The 20,120-nt window shown below is 45.7% G+C and overlaps 1 protein-coding gene across 3 annotated transcripts in view; it reads left to right on the forward strand.

Annotated features, from left to right (window-relative positions):
* The first annotated feature begins 357 nt into the window (after positions 1–357).
* The window catches only part of LOC125543804 (vacuolar-sorting receptor 1-like), a 28,106-nt gene continuing 8,343 nt past the window's right edge, over positions 358–20,120 (forward strand). Inside the window, exons 1-8 of one of the 3 annotated variants that reach the window (XR_007298795.1) lie at positions 358–855; positions 7,352–8,044; positions 8,305–8,393; positions 8,532–8,601; positions 8,682–8,765; positions 9,042–9,118; positions 9,213–9,294; positions 18,492–18,574. Coding sequence is in view for 2 of the 3 variants with exons in the window: in XM_048707276.1 (XP_048563233.1) it covers positions 546–855; positions 7,352–8,044; positions 8,305–8,393; positions 8,532–8,601; positions 8,682–8,765; positions 9,042–9,118; positions 9,213–9,294; positions 18,492–18,574 (1,488 nt within the window). In the remaining variant the exon portion in view is untranslated. The remainder of the gene's footprint in view (positions 856–7,351; positions 8,045–8,304; positions 8,394–8,531; positions 8,602–8,681; positions 8,766–9,041; positions 9,119–9,212; positions 9,295–18,491; positions 18,575–20,120) is intronic. The other 2 variants (XM_048707277.1, XM_048707276.1) reach the window with 2 other exon arrangements.

Here is a 20,120-nt window from a genome sequence, read left to right on the forward strand (position 1 = left end):
ATCTTTATAACCACCAAAGGGGCACTTGATGCACTTATAAGTAGTCTCCCAATGCATATGTGTTTTTGGTTTTGTAACTAAGTTTCCCTTATTGAATTGTTTAACAATTAAATTCTTTCATGTATTGATGGATAGTCATTTTGCATAGGTCCATGTGCTTAGCACCGTTTCCTTTCAGGATCACCATAATGTTCCTTTTCTTCTTTAGTTGCTTTGTCACATTATTTTTTTGCCTATGTGACATTTTTAGCATCTGTAAACCGTGAAGCACTGGAAAAGACTAACAATTTTGCAGGATTTTGCGGGACAGATTTATACGATATACAGCTGCTCGATGCACCTGGTCCACGAACCTTCTTCAACGAAGTCAGTTGACAGCGTCACACACCAATCTCAATCGCACTTCAACACGCGAGCCGTGGACACGAGAGAGACAGAGAAACCGGCAAATCGCCCCAATAATCTCGGCAGTCCAGTTCCGCTTCTGATCTGAACTCTCGTCCCCTCGCTCCCCGCCGCCACCACAGCAGTTGAACACGAGCGCGATGTGGGGGCTAGGGTTTAGGTGGCTGCTGCTGCTGCTGCTGGCGTTCGCGGCGGCGGTGGAGCTGGAGGCGCGGTTTGTGGTGGAGAAGAACAGCCTGATGGTCACGTCGCCGACAGCTCTGCGGGGGCGGCACGATAGCGCCATAGGCAACTTCGGCATCCCGCAGTACGGCGGGAGCATGGCTGGTGCCGTCGTCTATCCCAAGGGCAACTCAGACGCCTGCGAGGCCTTCAACAGCGGCAGGAAGGAGCACCTCTTCCGCACCAAGCCTGGAGCGCTCCCCAGCTTCCTTCTCATAGACCGCGGAAGTGAGTGATGCCTTCTCCTGATTTTAATCTCTGTCACCGTTGCTCCGCAGTTTTGCGATGTTATGTGGTTCGCTTGCGGTTCTGGTGGATCCGCTGATATTTGCAGGACTCGGCAGTGTGAGCTGCTTTAGAGCAACTCTAGCAGAGTCATCATATTTGCAGTCGCTGTATTGCACACACCACACATTATACTTTTGGAGGCTGAACATGCGCCGTGCAAAGTCAGAGCCAGCCATATCCCAGCCTTCGTAATTTTGGTACATATGAGACCCATATGTCATTGACCACATACTTATTGTCCAATTTGTAAGCTTCTATTTTGCTTCACTGACATCATCAACAGGCCGGCGACGCCCATGGCACGATCATGGTCGCAGATCACGATCACGGCCACGAGCACGACGGTGAGGGTGAGGATGATTTCGGCGGCGGCGACTCGATTCTGTCGACAATGCTCGAAATTATACTGAGCATTAAGGCAAACATCCACATGGATATCCCACCTAATGGTTAGCATAATTTTGAACAATGCTGTTGATCCCTCTCCTCCTCTTCCTTGGCGATGAGAGCGGACGCCTCTCCTCCTTTGAGAGTGGCACCCAGTCCGGCCACGGGAAGGGAAGTGGAGGCTGCGGGCGGAACGGAGGGAAGTAAAGGCTATGGGTGGCGGCAATATGAGCTATTCGGACATGGCGATGGCCATTTTGTAGGCGCGGGCGGCAGCAAAACGTGGCGCGCTGCAGGAAAAAGGCAGCAGAAAAATGTGGTGGGAATGGCCGCGGGCAGTTGGCACGCGGGTGACCGCCATTAATTGGCAGGGAGAGGAGATGGGCCGCACAGTAGGCTGATGAGGGAGGTGAAACTGCCCTCCCATGCGAGCAGTTGGCGGATGGAGCAACCTCCAAACCGGAGCCCCACAACCTCCAAATATGGAGGCTTGCAGGCTCCATATGGAGTCCCCTCCATAAATAATGGCGATCAGGGGCCCGATGGCGACTCTGCTAGAGTGGCCTTTTCGGCTAAAATCGCCATACAACAAACAAGTTGGGGTAGGCTAGAGCTGAAACCCATAAGAACCTCGCAACCAACTCATGGTTCTGGCACATGGATAGCAAGATTTCACGCACCCCTGTCCATGGCTAGTTCATTGGTGATACTCCAGTCATTTAGATCTCTCTTTATGGACTCCTCCCATGTCAAGTTCGGTCTACCACGAGCACTCTTGACATTATCAGCACGCTTTAGCCATCCACTATGCACTGGAGCTTCTGGAGGCCTGCGCTAAATATGCCCAAACCATCTTAGATGATGTTGGACAAGCTTCTCTTCAATCGGTGCCACCCCAACTCTATCTCGTATATCATCATTCCGGGCCCGGTTCTTCCTTGTGTGGCCACACATCCATCTCAACATGCGCATCTCCGCCACACCTAACTGTTGAACATGTTGCCTTTTAGTTGGCCAACACTCAGCGCCATACAACATTGCGGGCCGAATCGCCATACTGTAGATAATAACGAATTCAGTTTTGTGGGCATTTGGTGTGCGACACAAAGAGTATTGACTGATATATACAATTGGTTGTGAATAAGTGCATGTTGTGGCACACTTCTATAAATTGGTAGGGACATTTTGTTGTCATGTAAGATGATGAAATTGTTGGAAATGGATGTCATAAAAAATGACTAGCATAAATTGCCTCAAAACAGGAGATAAGACATAGTTCATGAGTTTTGAAAGTAGCAGGAACATTAGTTAAACCAAATGTCATAACTAAATACTCAAAGTGACCATTGTGTTGCTACCTCTCCTTGCATGCTTATCTGGTCTTGGGGAAAATGGTAAAACCATGTAATTCATCCAGTAGACCCTCAACAATTGGAATACGATATTTGCTTTAAACAGTCTGAGCATATAATTTCCTAGTCATTGCATAATCTCCAAGTGCACTCCTTTTTCCTTACTAATAAAGCAGGAGAGGAATAAGGGTTGGCACTTTCTCAGATAACAACTTTCTTGAGCAAATTAGCAACAATACTTTCCATGATATTTTCTGAAGGGGAGCCTTGGCGCAGCGGTAAAGCTGTTGCCTTGTGACCATGAGGTCATGGGTCCGAGTCCTGGAAACAGCCTCTTGCAGAAATGCAGGGAAAGGCTGCGTACAGAAGACCCAAAGTGGTCAGACCCTTCCCCGGACCCTGCGCAAGTGGGAGCTACGTGCACCGGGCTGCCCTTTTACTTTCCATGATATTTTCTGATGATGAGGAAGTATATATGCTCTCTGGTTAATGATCTTGGCATTTTTGGTAGTAATGATATATTATGATCAAAAGCTCTTTTGGGATGTAGCTCATTTGGTTCCTGAAATATATCAGCAAGTTCCAGTAGTACAACCTTAATTGCTTCAGGTAGTTCAGGGTTTTTAGTTGCCTGTTCCAGGGCAAGTTGGATGAGGAGCACTATTCCACAAACTGACTGTTGGATCAGTTTATTCACATGCTTGCCGAATGTCTTTTGACAATGGCAAGCTCTAATCATGGAACAATCCTGTCATCAGCAAGAGTAGCTTTAATCTGCATGTTCTTTGATTCTAATTGCACTGGACTATGGTCATATATCCAGTCAGCTCCAAGATTACATCATAGCCTTGTAAGCTTAATACTCTGAAACCTAAGCAAAACTTTTCTTACTGAATTTCATAAGGACACTGACGTGAAATAAATTCAGACCATTATTTTTGTCCATTAGCTACCATAAATCTGACTTTGGTAGTTGATGTCAAAGGACATGCTGCTAATTCAGCAGATTGTGGGGCGATAAATGTGGCAGTACTCCCACTATCTATTAGGGCCATGGTTGTTGCTTTCCCATTTTTCACAGCTACAGAAAATACATTTCTTGGCCTTGATTCCCATTAGAGCATGCATTGAGATTTGCAGTCCCTGTTCATTGTTCCCAGGTGTTCCTTCCTCAGTTTCTTCCTCATAATCTGTCAGATGAATAATATCAGCATCTTTAGGGAATTGAGCTTATAAAACATGAATTTGTGCTTGCTGGGAATACTTGCAAACTTTTTTATGTCCAGGAAAGCATTTCTTGCAAATTCCTTTAATTCTTGCTTGCTGTATAATTGCAGCAGGTGTTGCAACAGCAGGTGTTGGTAATTCATTTGCATCAAATGCTACCTGTCTTTTGGCACTCGGTTGTTGGTAAAGAAAGGATGGCCTTTGCACCTGTTAGGGGTGTTCCAATCTTCTTGCTAACCACATTGCATTTTGTATGTCAGTGGGCTTGTGGCATTGCAAGTGGCCTTGTATGCAATCCTTTAAACCAGCAATGAAACTGTTCATGAAATACTCATTGGGTATTGCTGGATTGTCCCTTTCATGATATTCATTTGGGTCTCAAATTGCTTTATATATTGAGCCGCATATGAGATTTCCGCTAGGGCATGCAATGTCTTGACATTTTCATAGACTGAAAATTCAGAGAATTTGTCTCCTAAAAACCTGCACAACCCGTGTCATTGCACTGCATGAGCAGTATAACCAGTTCCTCTCCACCAATGCACTGCATCAGCAGTGAAATAAGTAATTGCAACTTCAGTTGTCTGGTCCAATGGAATTCTAGCATTTTCAAAGTATTGCTCCATAGCTTGTACACAGGAATATTTACTTTAGTAGGTTTAAAAGCACCAGGAGCTCTTCTGGGGTCTTGCTGTGGTTGTGCCCTTTGCCTACTAGCATGTCTGGCTTGTTCCCAGTCCACCTGCTCTTCTTGAAACTGCTCATGCACCTGAACAGTCTGAACTGCAACTTGCTGTTGCTGAGGCTGCAAGTTCTGTTGTTCAGGTTTGTTTTGGTTTGTCCTTGATGGCTACCATAATTGGGATGTCTGTAAGGAAGATTTGGAGTTTCATCCAGGTTCAGTTCCCTGCCCTGACTGTCCTACAACCTAGCATTTCTCACTGGTGTATTGTATTAAGGATATAGGGCTGACAAGGTGCAATCATAGGAAGGTTATTCAGAGGGGTGCCCATATTAACACTGTTCTGTCCATCAACAGGGGAAGGTGGTGTGTTGTCTTTCTTGCTGGTTTCTCTTTGGCAGAAGTACCCTCAACAGGATGCGTGTATCACCGTGGAGACGGCGAGACCTTTGTCGGCTACAGTGACTCGGACCACGCCGGTGACGTGGACTCCAGAAAGCACCTCAGGCGTGCTGTTTTCTCTCGGGAGCAGTCCAATGAGCTGGAAATCACATAAGCAGAAGGTCGTCGCCACCTCTTCGTGTGAAGCCGTGTACATTGCAGCGGCGACAGCGGCGTGCCAAGGGATCTGGTTGGCTTGTCTTCTCGGCGAGCTACTAAAGCGAGATGCTGCCCCTGCGATCCTCTACGTTGACAACAAGTCCGCCATCTCGCTGTGCAAAAATCCGGTACTTCACGACCACAGCAAGCACATTGATGCTACCACTTCATACGGGACTGTGTGTCGAGAAGGGCATGGTGGCTGTGGAGTTCATTGGAACCAGCGAGCAAAAGGCGGACATTCTGACAAAGCCTCTTGGTCGTGTACGCTTCCAGGACCTGCGCGGCAAGGTCAGGATCGTCTGACATCAAGCCCCTCCGACAGGGTTGAGGGGGAGATTGTGGGCTCCACCACTGTCTGCAGATAGCGGACTTAGATATTACTTACTCCCTTCGTTCCAAAATAGATGACTCAACTTTGTACTAACTTTAGTACAAAGTTAGTATAAAGTTGGGTCATCTATTTTGGAACGGAGGGAGTAGCTAGGAAGCAATAGTCATGTCGGCTAGAGCCTTCTTAGTTAGTAAGGAAGTGAATGCATCTAGACATGTAGTTTTGCATGTACTAGCAGCTACATAGTCGGTTTAGACATCAGGATCCGACCCTCCCTTTGTACTATAAATATAACCCAAGAGCTAGCAATATAATATAGCTTCCTCTCAGCAGAAATCAAGTGTCTCTCTCGCTAGTCCATAACTCCTTTTCTAGCTGCTTACAGCGCCCTGAGTACTCGTAGTTCGGCCCCGAGCACTCACAGCTCAGGCTAACAATCTTGTACTTCTCGGAGTCTTCACCGGGAGGTGGCCTTGTTCCCACAAGGGGAGGTAGGTGGAGCTAAGTTCTACCGGAAAAAGTTCTATTCTAAGCTAACCCTAGAGAGGAGGTGGTGGAAGAGTATTTCTAGTCTCCCTCACGATGGGGTAAGTTAGAGGCAAAAGGGGAAAGATACATGAGCCTTTGACCCTCTCACTGCGCAGGCAGGAGAGCCTGGATGTGGAACCAACCAGTTTGTTCAAGATGGAAATGGGCCGACCCGGACCTGGCCCAGTGGCCCCAAGGTCAATATATGAGGCCACGGGTCGACCTATTTCATCAGAAATTTGTGGCCTCACTGACCCGTTGGGTACATGAGGCCGACCCAAAAGTTCAGCAAATTGTTGCCCCGAAGACACTGTCATATTTATGAACAGAAGAATATTTTAGCCTACTTTGAAGATCAAGATTGACAAAAATTGTCACGTATGCACAGGACAACCCAAACTCCAACACTGAAATATTCCCGACTACTACTGAACTCCTACAGGTCAACCTAAATATTCCATGTCTGCAGTCTACAAGAGTCAAAAACTCCTACACATATACGCACCGGGACTACTGCAGAACCAACACTTGAAACTACTACAAAATCTACACTGAAGCTATAGTTGTCTCACCTGTGCAGAATCCGGAGCGGGAGGAACGCTGGCGGCGGCAGAGATGCTCGGGGCGGCCGGCGGCAGAGACGCTCGGGGGCGGCCAGCAGCAACTAGTGCATAGCGAATTGACTGGGTTGACCCATCTGATCCATTGGGTCGCACGGTGCCGGCTCCACTGACCCATGTATAATTTAAGGCCAACCCACTTGGCCCATTGGCCTTGACATTTTGGGTCACGTCAGTGACCCAGCGGGTCGACCCGGCGCATTCCCATCTTGACAGTTTATGAAGGAGAGAAGTGGCCATGCTGCATTAATACGTGGCCCACCACTTTATTAGATCCTTCTTGGTTACAGTGATTTCTGAGATGGTTCTAGGGCATCTCCAACAATGTCTTGTCATCGTTAGTTAGCTTTTGCCACATCAGCTAAATCCTATATGGAGGGAAGTAATAGTTAGGAGAGAGTTGGTTCATTGTTGGTATAACTTCATGACCATAGCTACAGGCAAGCCAAGGCAAAAGTTGAGAGAAGACTATAACATGAAAGAACAGAAATAATATAGAATATATAAGTATGGGTTAGTGTTACATACAAGCTATTGGAGTAGAATATGTTGTAATGTTGGTTGATGATGTGGATGTCTATACATACATGCTTATGTACAAACTATTGGAGATGCCCTAAACTGAAAAGGGAGTATTCATCTTGTTTAGCCACTTAAGCAACTTAAAGAAAAGGCTAATGTTGTTTTCTCCATGTATGTTATCCAGATTGCTTGTTTGCTAAGAAGGTCTGGAATGCACAATATGCTGGTGCCTCAGCAGTGCTTGTAGTTGATGACAAGGATGAGCCACTGATAACAATGGACTTACTTCAGGAAGATGATGAGGCTGCAAAATATATACAGAACATATCCATTCCTTCTGCTTTAATTGATAAGAAATTTGGAGAACAATTGAAGAAGGCTGTTAAAGATGGTGAAATGGTAAACGTGAATCTTGATTGGAGGGAGGCTGTCCCACATCCTGATAACCGAGTTGAGTATGAGTTGTGGACAAATAGCAATGATGAATGTGGGCCTAAATGTGATATGCTTATGCATTTTCTGAAGGAATTTAAGGGAGCTGCGCAGTTACTTGAAAAAGGTGGTTATAGTCAGTTCACACCCCATTATATTACTTGGTATTGCCCTCAAGCATTTGTTGTCAGCAAACAATGCAAGTCCCAGTGTATAAACCATGGAAGGTATTGTGCACCTGATCCAGAACAAGATTTTAGTACTGGCTATGATGGAAAAGATGTTGTTGTAGAGAACTTGAGACAGCTTTGTGTGTTTAATGTTGCAAATGAGATAAAAAAACCATGGATCTGGTGGGATTATGTGACTGATTTTCACATAAGGTGCCCAATGAAGGAGAAGAAGTATAACAAAAAGTGCGCAGAAACAGTCATTAAATCACTAGGTTGGCTCTTTTCTTTCTGAGACTTACCTTCACTCAGCAATAAACATGTTCATTGTAATTAATTGTGCTTGTTTTATTACAATTAACATAACACATTCATGTTTTTAAGAAATGTACATAAGTTCGTATGCATTTGAATTCACATGCGTATGTACATAATCTGTAGAAATGGCATTGTATGACATCGGAGACCTTGCTGATAGTTAAAGTGGCATCACTAATTTAAGCATGAAGGTAATATTCATTTTACACTTCAACAGGTTTGGAAGTGAAGAAGATTGATAAGTGCATGGGAGATTCAAATGATGATTCTGACCACCCTTTACTAAAAATGGAGCAGGACTCTCAGGTGAACCGACCTTATAGAATTAGTCAAGTGAAATTTATAAGTAAAACTGAAACACTGTAGACTATTATCAATTCAATTTATCAACTTAAATACACTTTTGTATCCTGGGGTTTTAATATGATCTATGATGTTAGATAGATTGGGAAAGGGTCAAGAGGAGATGTTACCATATTGCCTACTCTTGTTGTGAACAATCGACAATATCGAGGTAAATGTTCCACAAGATCTAATGTAAGGATGTAACCAAATTGCACCTGCTCTAGCTGATTTTAGTCTTGAAAAGAACAGGAAAGCTAGGAAGGAAAGCTGTCCTCAAAGCTATTTGTGCTGGCTTTGAGGAAACTACTGAGCCAAATGTTTGTCTGAGTGATGGTAAGGACAAGACATTACACCTTTCCTTATGTACCTGTGTATATTAAAAGGGTTTGTCTAGGGCACATCTAGATGTGCCCTAGTTATTGCACATCTAAGTGACACAAGCAAGTGTAGAAAGAAAAAGAAAAAGGAAAAAAAGAAAATACTCACACGAATCTCCGCATAAGATCAATGATATAGGACTTAGATGTGCAATACTTATGGCACATCTAGATGTGCTTTAGCAAAACTGTTATTAAAATATCGAGTGCTAATCCTGAGTTGTTTTAACAGACATGGAAACAAACGAGTGTCTGAGCGATAATGGAGGTTGCTGGCAAGACAACGCTGCTAATGTAACAGCTTGTAGGGTATGTATAGGTTGATGATTTTCACTGGACATCAGTCTTATGTTCTTAAACATTCTCTGGTTTTCTTAATTTGCTGTGATCAATACTTGTCCAGGACACTTTTCGTGGCAGAGTGTGTGAATGCCCCACATTCAATGGCGTGCAATTTAAAGGAGATGGCTACAGCAACTGTGAACGTAATATTCTTTCTGGCTATCTTTGCAACTTCTATACATGAATGACTGTTGAAACAATTATCTTCCAGTTTGCAATTTACAGTTCCTTTTTAACACTGCTTGCGTCAGTAAGTGGCTAGTAGTGAAACCATGATTGATCAACATTTTGTTGGCTAGTAAGTTCTGTTGTTAAAACTTGCTATATACTGAAGTTAAATTGTGTAAGAAATACATGTATACAACAACAAATCCTTTCAATCCCAAACAAGTTGGGATAGGCTAGAATTGAAACCCATAAGATCTCGAAACCTAGTTATGGTTCGCGCACCTGGATAGCTAACTTGCATGCACAAATGTCCATGGCTAGTTATTTGGTGATATTCCAGTCCTTCAAGTCTCTTAACAAACTCCTCCCGTGTCAAGTTTGGTCTATCCTGACCTCTCTTGACATCATCAACATGCTTTATCCTTCCGCTTTGCACGGACACTTCTGGAGGCCTGTGTTGTATATGCCTAAACCATCTCTGACGATGCTGGACAAGCTTCTCTTCAATTAGTGCTACCCCAGCCATATATATCATCATTTTGGACCCGATCCTTTCTTGTGTGGTCACACATCCATCTCAGCATGCACATCTCTGCTACTCCTAACTATTGAACATGTCGCCATTTAGTTGGCCAGCATTCTATGCCATACAACATCACAGGTTGAATCAATGTCCTATAGAACCTGCATTTTAGCCTCTGTGGCTCTCTCTTGTCACAGGGTACGCCAGAAGCTTGGCGCCACTTCATCTATCCAGCTTTGATTCGATGGCTCACATCTTCATGGATATCACCATCCTTTTGCAGCATTGACCCCAATATCAAACCCAAATTCTTAATCGTGCATGCGCAGGATTTGGGAGAAGCAAGCGGCCGCCTCACACACGCATGCATGCAGTCACATGGTCCAAATTTGTCTTTATTCATCTGACATGGCACATACTGACAACACATTTCAATTCCATGTCTGATGAATGTGTACGTGCATTTGTTCGGGTTTTCATTTTTTTTAAAATCCATATCTTTCAAACCGTGCGTCGGAATTCAGATCCGTTTTCACCGTTGGAATCCTCGCGATGAGATCTTTAAAACTACATCCCGCATGAGTATGTTTCGATGGAATATTTTTGATGCCAAATTTGGTGCTATATGGTGCAACTCTATTACTACATGGTGCAACTTTAGTACCTTTCGATTCCAAAGTCTGCTTCACAACTCTTTAACTTTCTATTAATCCCCGTCCGATTATCCTCGACTAGCACGACATCGTCCGCAAAGAGCATACACCATGAGATATCTCCTTGTATATCCCTTGTGACCTCATCAATCGGCAAAGCAAAAAGATAAGGGCTCAAAGCTGACCCTTGGTGAAGTCCTATTTTAATTTGAAAGTTGTCGCCATCACTTGTTTAAATACTTGTGACAACATTATCGTACATGTCCTTGATGAGGTTAATGTACTTTGTTGGGACTTTGTGTTTCTCCAAGGCCCACCACATGGTATTCCACAATATCTTATCATAGGCCTTCTCCAAATCAATGAATACCATATGCAGGTCCTTGTTTTGCTCCCTACATCTCCATAAGTTACCTAGAAGATAGCTTTCATGGTCGACCTACCGGGCATGAAACCAAACCAATGTTTGTGACGCTTGTCATTCTTCTTAAGCGGTGCTCAATGGCTCTCCTATAGCTTAATTCCACTATAATTACTACAAGTTTGAACACCCCCTCCCCCCATTCTTGAAGAAATACATGTACAACATAGTTTTTTTTAGCACAGTACAGACGCAGACGCTCATACATATGCACACACACTCACCCCTATGAACGCACGCACACCCTACCCCTATGAGCACCTTCGAGAGACTGAGCCGACCCATCAGCTTGAGATTGACAAAGTCGCCATAGATGCCTTCATAGTCGACGGGAACGTCTCCTCCCACTGAAGGCACATCGTCGGAAGCCTGAAATAAATCCAGGAAACTGCGACCACCACTGCGAAGTCTAGGACTTGAATGCTGATGGGTTGGTTCCACCACAAGGGACCTAACCATCTGAGCTACAGACCTAACCATCTGAGCTACACTCAGTTCGCTACAATATACTCCCTTTGTCCCAAAATTCTTGTCTTAGATTTGTCTAAATACGGATGTATCAAGTCATGTTTTAGTATTAGGTACATCCGTATCTAGACAAATCTAAGACAAGAATTTTGGGACAGAGGGAGTAGTTATTTATATGTATGCTAGTGTGTCTCTTAAAGCATTAAGAAGCATGTAAACCACTGTGGGCTATGAAACCATGCTGGTATATTGTCATGGTCATTCTGTTTGTATATGTTATGAGCTCGTATCGGGGGACATCACAAAATACTAAAGGAGGCGTGATGGAGAACTTTGATAATGACAAGGAGTTATTGCAAGCCTGTAGGACTCTTGCTGTCGATAAGCGAGAGATGCCAATGGTGTGCCGAGACAGTAGAGCTCCACAGTCTGCAGTTATGGAAGTGCGGAAGAGGTTCAGGAAATCAAGAGTGCAATCCATATGGCAATAGGAGTTTCATAATTGAAATAAGTTCAGTTTGGCCAACATTTTATGTTTGCTAGACGTTGCAACCTTTTAATTAGACGTCTTCGCTAGTTGCTTTACCAACCGGACTATCTTTACTATCACAGCCTGGGCGCCTATTTGATACCGCCGGCTCTGGGCTCCGCTGAAAACACTTGAAGAAAATGCACAAATCGATCAAGTGCCATTAAACAACAAATAATTGGGAACTCCTTACCATCCATGACATAATTATTGTATGAACAAGATAATGAAGAACCCTTGCAACTTGTGAAGTCAACAAGCAGACGTAAAATACAACAGCAACAACAACAACAGCACCAACAGCAACAACAACAACAACACAAAACCTCTTGTCCGAAGAAAGTTGGGTATGCTAGAGATGAAACCCTATAGAACCTGTCAGAATGCCCCCAAAAAGAGAGTACAAGCTGTTGAAGTGTGTATGTGGATTGCCTAGCCCTTCCATCAGTTCGGACAACAAGAGGTTTTGGTACACTGCTGGCCAACAACAACACAACAACTTTTGGCTACGTTGGCTAGTGCATGAAGCTTAACATGGTATCGAAGCTAAGGTCTTGAGTTCAAGTCCTAGCTTTCGCCATACCTTTGAGTCTATATACGTGTTGACTTCCGTCGTCACACGCGAGAGGGGGTGTTGAAGTGTATATGTGGATTGCCTAGTCCTTTCCATCAGTTTGGACTTTTGGTTGCATTGGCTAGTGCATGAAGCTTAACAAAACAAAGTGAATGAAAGTAAATTGAGGTTCTGGTACATGGATTGCTGATTTCCATGTTGTCTTATCAAAAGAACGCACAGGCACAACCCACCCTTGCTGCTCGACAGCAACAACAGCGCCCCCCCCCCCACGCGAGGACAACTTCCGATTCTCCATTTCCAACGTAGCCATCACAGGTGTTTATCTCCTAGACTCCTGGTCTCATCCTTGGCCGATAGTGAACGCTGCAGCCAGTGCAAGCAGTGGAGGCGCCTCGGCCACCCGGCAACCGGCGCCCAACGCCTTTTCTCTTTCCTTCCTTCGTCTCATCCTTGGCCAGCAGTGAGCGCTGCAGCCAACGCCGGTAGTGGAGGCGCCTCGGCCGCCCGGAAATCGGCGCCCAACGCCTTATCTCTTTCCTTCGTGTCTCTTGTGTCTCCTTGGGAGACTGCATCTTCTTTTCTTTACCTATCTCCGTCACCATCCCGTTGGGATTGCTTTTTAATGGATTCACGTCCCCATAAGTAGTTCATTAGGACATACAAGGTGTTCTTGCCTGTACGATACATTTTTCCCTTCCTATCTTTCTTCCATAGCTCAGATTTTCAGAGAACCGGTTCCGTTTGAGTTAAACCGAGGACCGAAGTGACTTTTTGGTTGACCGAAGCCTTGGTTAGCAGTTTCTCAAATGACTGATCGTTCATGAATATTTGATAACCGTATTTCTCAATAGCCCGAGGAACCTAACCGATCGGCTTAGCTAGACCGAATGCCCAGGCCTAGTCGGTGGACAAGCTTCTCTTCAATCGGTGTATGGCCGACATCCACATTAGCATGTGTATCCTAGTGACACTCATTTGTTGGATGTGTTGTCTCTTAGTAGGCCAAAACTCGACTCCATATATCATCGCAAGTTTGATTGGCGTCCTATAGAACTTACCTTTGGGCTTTTGTGGGACCTTCTTGTCATAGAGGATGCCAGATGCTTGCCGCGACTTCATCCACCCTGCTTTGATTCTATGAGTAACATCCTCATCGATACCACCTTTACTTTGTAGAAGTGATCTCAAGTATCGGAAGGCCCCCCTCTTAGTCACTATATGCCCCTCTAAACTAATATCTCCCTCCTCGCACCTAACACCACTAAAGTCACACCTCATATACTCGGTTTGGTTCTACTAAGCCCTTGGACTCTGCAAGTCTTGTCTCCACAATTCGAATTTCATATTGACACCCAACCTAGCCTCGCCAACTATTACCACTTCATCGGTAAGAACCATACACTAGGGCATATCTCCTTGTATATCCTCTCTGACCTCGTCCATCACTAAGGCAAAAATGTATGGGCCCAAGTGTAATCCTTGATGTAGTCCTTTAGTATTTGGGAAGGCATCGGCCTCACTATCACCTGTCCGATTACTTGTCACAACATTATCATACATATCCTTCATGAGGGTAATGTACTTTGTCGGGACTTTATGTTTCTCTAGTGCCCACATGACCGTCCTTGGTATCTTGTCATATGCCTTCTCCAAGTCGATGAAAATGGTATGAAGATCCTTCTTCTGCTCCCTATCACTTTCCATGAGCTAATGTGGCAGAAAACTCGCTTCTATAGTCGATCTTCTGGGCATAAAACCAAATTGTTTATTCATGACATCCGTCTCTCTTAAATGATGCCCAATCACTCTCCCAAAGCTTCATAGTATGACTCATAAGCTTAATTCCTTGGTAATTAGTACAAATTTGAATATCTCTTTTATTCATGAAGGTAGTACTTGTGTACTCTTCCTCCACTCTTTGGGCATCTTGTTTGAAAAATATGGTTGAATAGCATAGTTAGCCATACTACTGCCATTTTCACAAGGAACCTCAACATCTCAATAGAAATACCTTCTGGTCCCAAGGCCTTTCCTCCTTCCATCTTGTTAGGGCCTCATTAGCCTTGAGCTCTTGGATCCTCAAAACGAACCGTCTATTATTGTTCTGATGTAGGGTGGAACCCTATACGACCGATCTTTCATGAAAGGAGCGGATCCCAACGAGGAACACGAAGAACACAAGGGGGAAACACGAAAGGAAACACAAGGGAAACACTCAAACCAACGAGATTAGGTCACACATATGCTAGATCCTCGAAACACAAAGAGATACACGATCCGAATCCAACAAAGGACGATACATAGGTAACTGGTTCTTCTCCGTGAGGAGGTCTTGAGGTCTTCCCGTTAGGGGTCTTGAATCCAAGTGGATCTTCTCCGAAGAGGTGACGGTCCCTCACGATGGAGTAGATCCGGATGGATGAGCGAAGCTCTATCTCACATATGAGCTAACACAACGCTAACCCTAACTAGGAGGAGGAGGAGGAGGTCTATTTATAGTCTTAGTGCAAATGGGGGTGAAGTGAAGGGGTACATGGGCCTCGGGCCCGAAACTGTGCGCAGACAGGTACCGAATGTCCGGTGGGTTACGATTGTCCGGTGGCTCGTGGGCGTCCGGACATTCGGTAGTCGCCGGACTTCCGCTCGTTTTGGCTCGGTTGAGGTGGCACCGGATTTTCGGAGATGGCCGGTCGTCCGGTGGCGTCGGACATCCGCTGTTTCGGCTCGGGTGTGGTGACGCCGGTCGTTCGGCCGTCCGCTCGCTGTAGCTTGCGTTGGCTGGGGCCTGGGCAGGCTGGGGTTTCAGGTGCAGGACGTCCGGTCCCGACCGGTCGTCCGGTGGCTGTAGCTTTAGTGGCAGCTCCTCTTCTTGTCCTTGGCACTTGGTGTCCTCGTCGTCTTGTCCGTTGGATGTAGCTGCTCCGTGGCCTTCCTCCGGGTACCTGATCACACATAGGGTCTCCGCATGAGGTAGTAGCCATGTCTCATATGTAGGAAGTGGAAGTCCGGGGAGGAGCGAGTTCACTTATCTTCGATAGCCTTTACTCGGGCTCTTGTCATTGGTCCAAGTGGTGTCGTAGGAGATGTAGGTAGGTCCATAGGGATGACCTTGGGATGCTTCGCATCATGTTCTCATCAAAGGAGTCATCTAGCTCAGGCATAGTGTTCTCATTCCCCACATAGAACAACCTGTCAAAGTATTTTCTCCACCTGTTCTTGATCTCCCCATCTTTCACTAGGAGTCGATTTGCCTCATCCTTGATGCATTGGACTTGGTTGAGGTCCCTTGTCCTCCTTCATGATTTTCGCTAGCTTGTAAACGTCCTTTTCTCCTTTGTGTCTAGTCGCCGGTAGAGCTCATCATAGGCTAACCCCCTTGCTTCACTCATAGCTTGCTTTGCTTTCTTCTTTGCCTCTTTGTATTTCTCCACATTGCTGGTGCTTCTATCATGGTGCCAACTCTTGTAGCACTCCTCTTTGATAGCCTTTTGGACATCTTCATTCCACCACCACCACGTGTCTTTGGGTTCTTGCTTCTTACCGTGCGTCACCCCTAGCACTCCCCTAGCTACCTTCCACAACAACAATCACATACGATGCACCCTGCTTCTTTTTCACTCTTATTTTGAGAAAACGCAAAAGACCTTTGCGCTTCTTTTCATTGAAATGGGAGAAGTTCAGTTACAATCGTCGGTTACATCCGGCTTAATGCACGTCCCAGGTTTGTGGCAGCACAAGGCGGAGGCCAGGTGCCCCGGCTGCAGCCCAAGAGCGGGCCTCGTCCTTAATTCTATCTAATAGCGTGTTGAAGGATGGTGTTGCATTGTCGAAGACGCAGCTGTTCCTGTGCTTCCAAACCATCCATGGCACTAGCAACGCGACAGATTTCAGGGCCTTGTGTAGGATCGGGATTTCATCTCATTACATTACATAAACTCTTCTATGGATTGCTGTTGTGAGTTGTGACCGACCGTCTCTAACTTCTAAGAGCAACTCTAGCAGACCCTGCATCCCGCCCCGACCTGCAAAATAACCGCCAAAATGCGGGCCGGGGTGGAAAAAACTGCCCGATCAGACCCCGCATCCCGCCCCGGCCCGAAAAAATATTTGAGGGGCGCGGCAAAATCTCGGCCCCAACCCGCGTATTCGCGGGTTTTCCCCTTGCCGCTACGGTGCCCTGCATATAAGCGGGAAGCGGTTGGTGGGGGGACATTTCAACCCGCCTTTCCCCCACCAACCACCTCCCCTCCCCCCTCCTCGCCGCGCCGGCCGCCGCCCAAGATTCCGGCGAAAGCAGCCGGCAGGAGCTCGCCAAAGGCCCACGCACGAGGCCTCCCCCCCCTGCGCCGGCGGCCGCCGGATTTGCGGATATGCGAAACTTCATCGCGGGCCGCCGGATTTGGCTTCTCCGGCCGCCGGTGGCTGCGCCAAGCGATGGAGTGGTCGGGGAGCATCTCCCGCAGCCCCGGCAAGGGCGCATCGCCGCATGCAGGTACGTGTTCGTCCTCCCGCCGCCGCCGACGGTTTGCGGGCATGGATTCGTCCGGCCGTCCACCGGGCTCGGCGCTCGCACATCGGCTTTGTGGCTCGCCGATGCCGCTCATACAGTGTGACGACTGCACGCGGATAGTGCTGTGGCTAACCTCGGGCACGCCGAAGCACCCCGGATGGGTGTTCTTCAAATGTGAAAACGATGGGGTACGTGCACTTGCGGTAGTTTATTTTGATAGCTCTTTAGTTCAATTGCGATAGCTCATTTCTTTGAACATGCTCATTCTTTTGTGTAGGAAGATGGATGCTCATTTTGGTTTTGGGAAGGCGAATACATTGATTTATTGATAGAAAGAAACTTAATAGATGTTGGTGCACTCCTTAGTAGAATCGAAGGCAATGATGCGGCTGCATGTGCAACTAGAGGGGAAGCAACGTCTACTTCTTTCGAACCAAAGATGAAGAAAGAAGAATGCAAAATCAAGAATCCGTAGATAAACAATGAATGCATGGAGAAGATATTAGTCCAACTTGTGGGAGCAGTTATGGAAGTTGGAAATCTTCTAAAATGCATACTTGTGGTTCTTGTTTTCTTTGGTCTTGCTATTCTAGCAAAGATTTGGTGATGTCTATGTATCCAATGTTGTCGAAAAAGCAAAGAAATGCATTATGCTAGATCAAATTAAGATGCAAATTTAGTTTTTTCGGGCCGGGAGGAGTTACGCCAGATCAGACCCCGCAAAGCCGACCCGTAAAAAAGCATATTCCGTGAATATACCTTTTTACGGGTCCATTATGCGGGGTTTGCAACTGCGGCCATCCGCTTCGGCCCGCAAAGGCGTTTTTCCGCGAACTGCAAACACGTTTTGCGAGCCGGACAGATGCGGGGTCTGCTAGAGTTGCTCTAAGTCTACTTGCTAGCTTCATTTTATTCAGTTAAGGTCTTATAAATTTGTATGGCGATGGCCATGCTTGAAGGTGACATAATATGCCTATTAAGACCCGAAGATATAAAAAAACTGGCGCCTTGGTGGGTTAGGTGCATGCAATTGTGCACCTCTAGCTAACTGTCCAACTCCCAGTTTATGAAACCCAAATCATATAGTATTATTTCATGGAAATACGATATATTCCTACAGTCTTCTACTCCCTCCGTTCCGAATTACTCGTCATAGAAATGGATGTATCTAGATGTATTTTAGTTCTAGATACATCCACTTCTGCGACGAATAATTTGGAACGGAGGGAGTACTAATCATTTGCTGGTTAGCAGGGCAGTAAGCACTGAATGATGAATTAGTTAAAAAATCATGATTGTGGTTCTAAGATTTGTCCTTTTCAGAAGTAGCTGCTGTATAATGTTGACATTCGCATCTTAGAATTGCACAATTTGTTTCGATTTGCATGATTATATGACACATGCTGTGAACTGCACAAGTGTTTTTTTTGTGTGTGTAGTGGATGATTAACAGCGAGAGAAGTTTATACTGAATAACCATTTTATCTACAGCTGCTGGTCCCGGAAAATGCTTGATAAACCATGGTGGGTGCTGGCATGAAACTCGCAACGGAAAAACATTCTCTGCTTGTCAGGTACATTTAGGCACGTAACAAGTACATGTAATTGTTAGGAATATGCAATTTGTATTCCCATGGGGCCATAGACCAGTATATATACATGTGCAGGAAATATGTAGAAAACCCCTTATACAATGGGGTAAATGCAAAAGGCTACATGGCTATATATATAGTACTCAACACCCCTCCTCAAACTCATGGTGGATCAACAACACCCCTCTAGTCTGGGCCTTCGCAAGAAATCCGCTAATTTAACTTGGAAGGCACATACTGAAGAGCAATAACCTGATCCTGCACACCAGCGCACACAAAGGCATGAACACCAATATGCTTGGTGAGCTCATGCTTCACAAGGTCACGCGCAATTCTAATAGCACTAGTACTGTCAAACAATAGCAGAGCAGGTGTAGTGACAGAAACACCAAACTCCTGAAGAAACCACCATAACCAAGTCAGCTCTGCTGTCAAAAGAGCCATAGCTCGCAACTCAGCCTCTACACTCAAATAGGAAAATGTAATCCCTTTCTCCATCTTCCATCTCCATCTTCCAAGCAATGAGAGAACCACCAAGAAAAACACAATAAGCAAAAACTGAACGGCGATTTGAGGGATCATAGCCCACGCAGCATCTGAATAGGCCTGAAGCTGTAATGAACTGGAGCGAGGGAAGAACAGACGGTGAGAGATCGTGCCATGAGGATATCGGAGAACACAAAGGAGGCGACTATAGTGGACTGAAGTGGGAGCAGAAACAAACTGACTCAAAATATGGACTGGATAAGAGATACCCGAACGAGTGACAACTAGATAGACAAGACTCCCAACAAGATGAGATAACGTTTCACGGATCAGACAAGGGGTTACCATTAGTATCACGGAGGTGAACATTGAGCTCCATGGGAGTCTCAACTTGCTCATCAGTAAGAGCAGCACAAGCAAGAAGATCCTGGCTATACTTTTCTTGAGAACGAAAAAAGCCATGAGAGGTAGAAGAGATCTTGATCCCAAGAAAGTTGCGAAGAGGGCCAAGATCAAACATAAGAAACTGCTCACTAAGACGCCTTTCACAAAGGCAATATACTCGGGGTTGTCGCCAGTGATGATCATGTCGTTAACATATAGAAAAGTCCGACCATGAGCATAATGGTGAACAAACAACGCTAGATCATGAGCACTCGCTGAAAAACCAGCGGCAGTCACCACAGAGCAAAACGCTCAAACCAAGCGCGAGGGGCTTGCTTAGGGCCATAGAGAGAATGACGAAGACGATATGCCATTCCATCAAGAACAAAATGCACAGGTGGTGGCTGCATATAAACCTTCTCACGCAGCTCAGGGCAACTCGAACGCACGACCCCAAATGGTCTGGCCAAGTTCGTTTGGGAGTAAACAGACACAAAACGCGGCCACGCGCGGGTGTAAACGGACAAACGTCCGTTTTTCGTTCGCTTTTGACCCATTCCCCGCCCAACTTTGGGCCACGTTTGCATCCAAACGGACACACGCCCTTGTCCCCCATGTCCCGCTCGTTGGGGACACAACCAATTTTTCTCTTTCCCTG

Source organism: Triticum urartu, chromosome 3 (assembly GCF_003073215.2).
Source record: "Triticum urartu cultivar G1812 chromosome 3, Tu2.1, whole genome shotgun sequence".
In the NCBI taxonomy this organism is placed as follows: domain Eukaryota; kingdom Viridiplantae; phylum Streptophyta; class Magnoliopsida; order Poales; family Poaceae; genus Triticum; species Triticum urartu.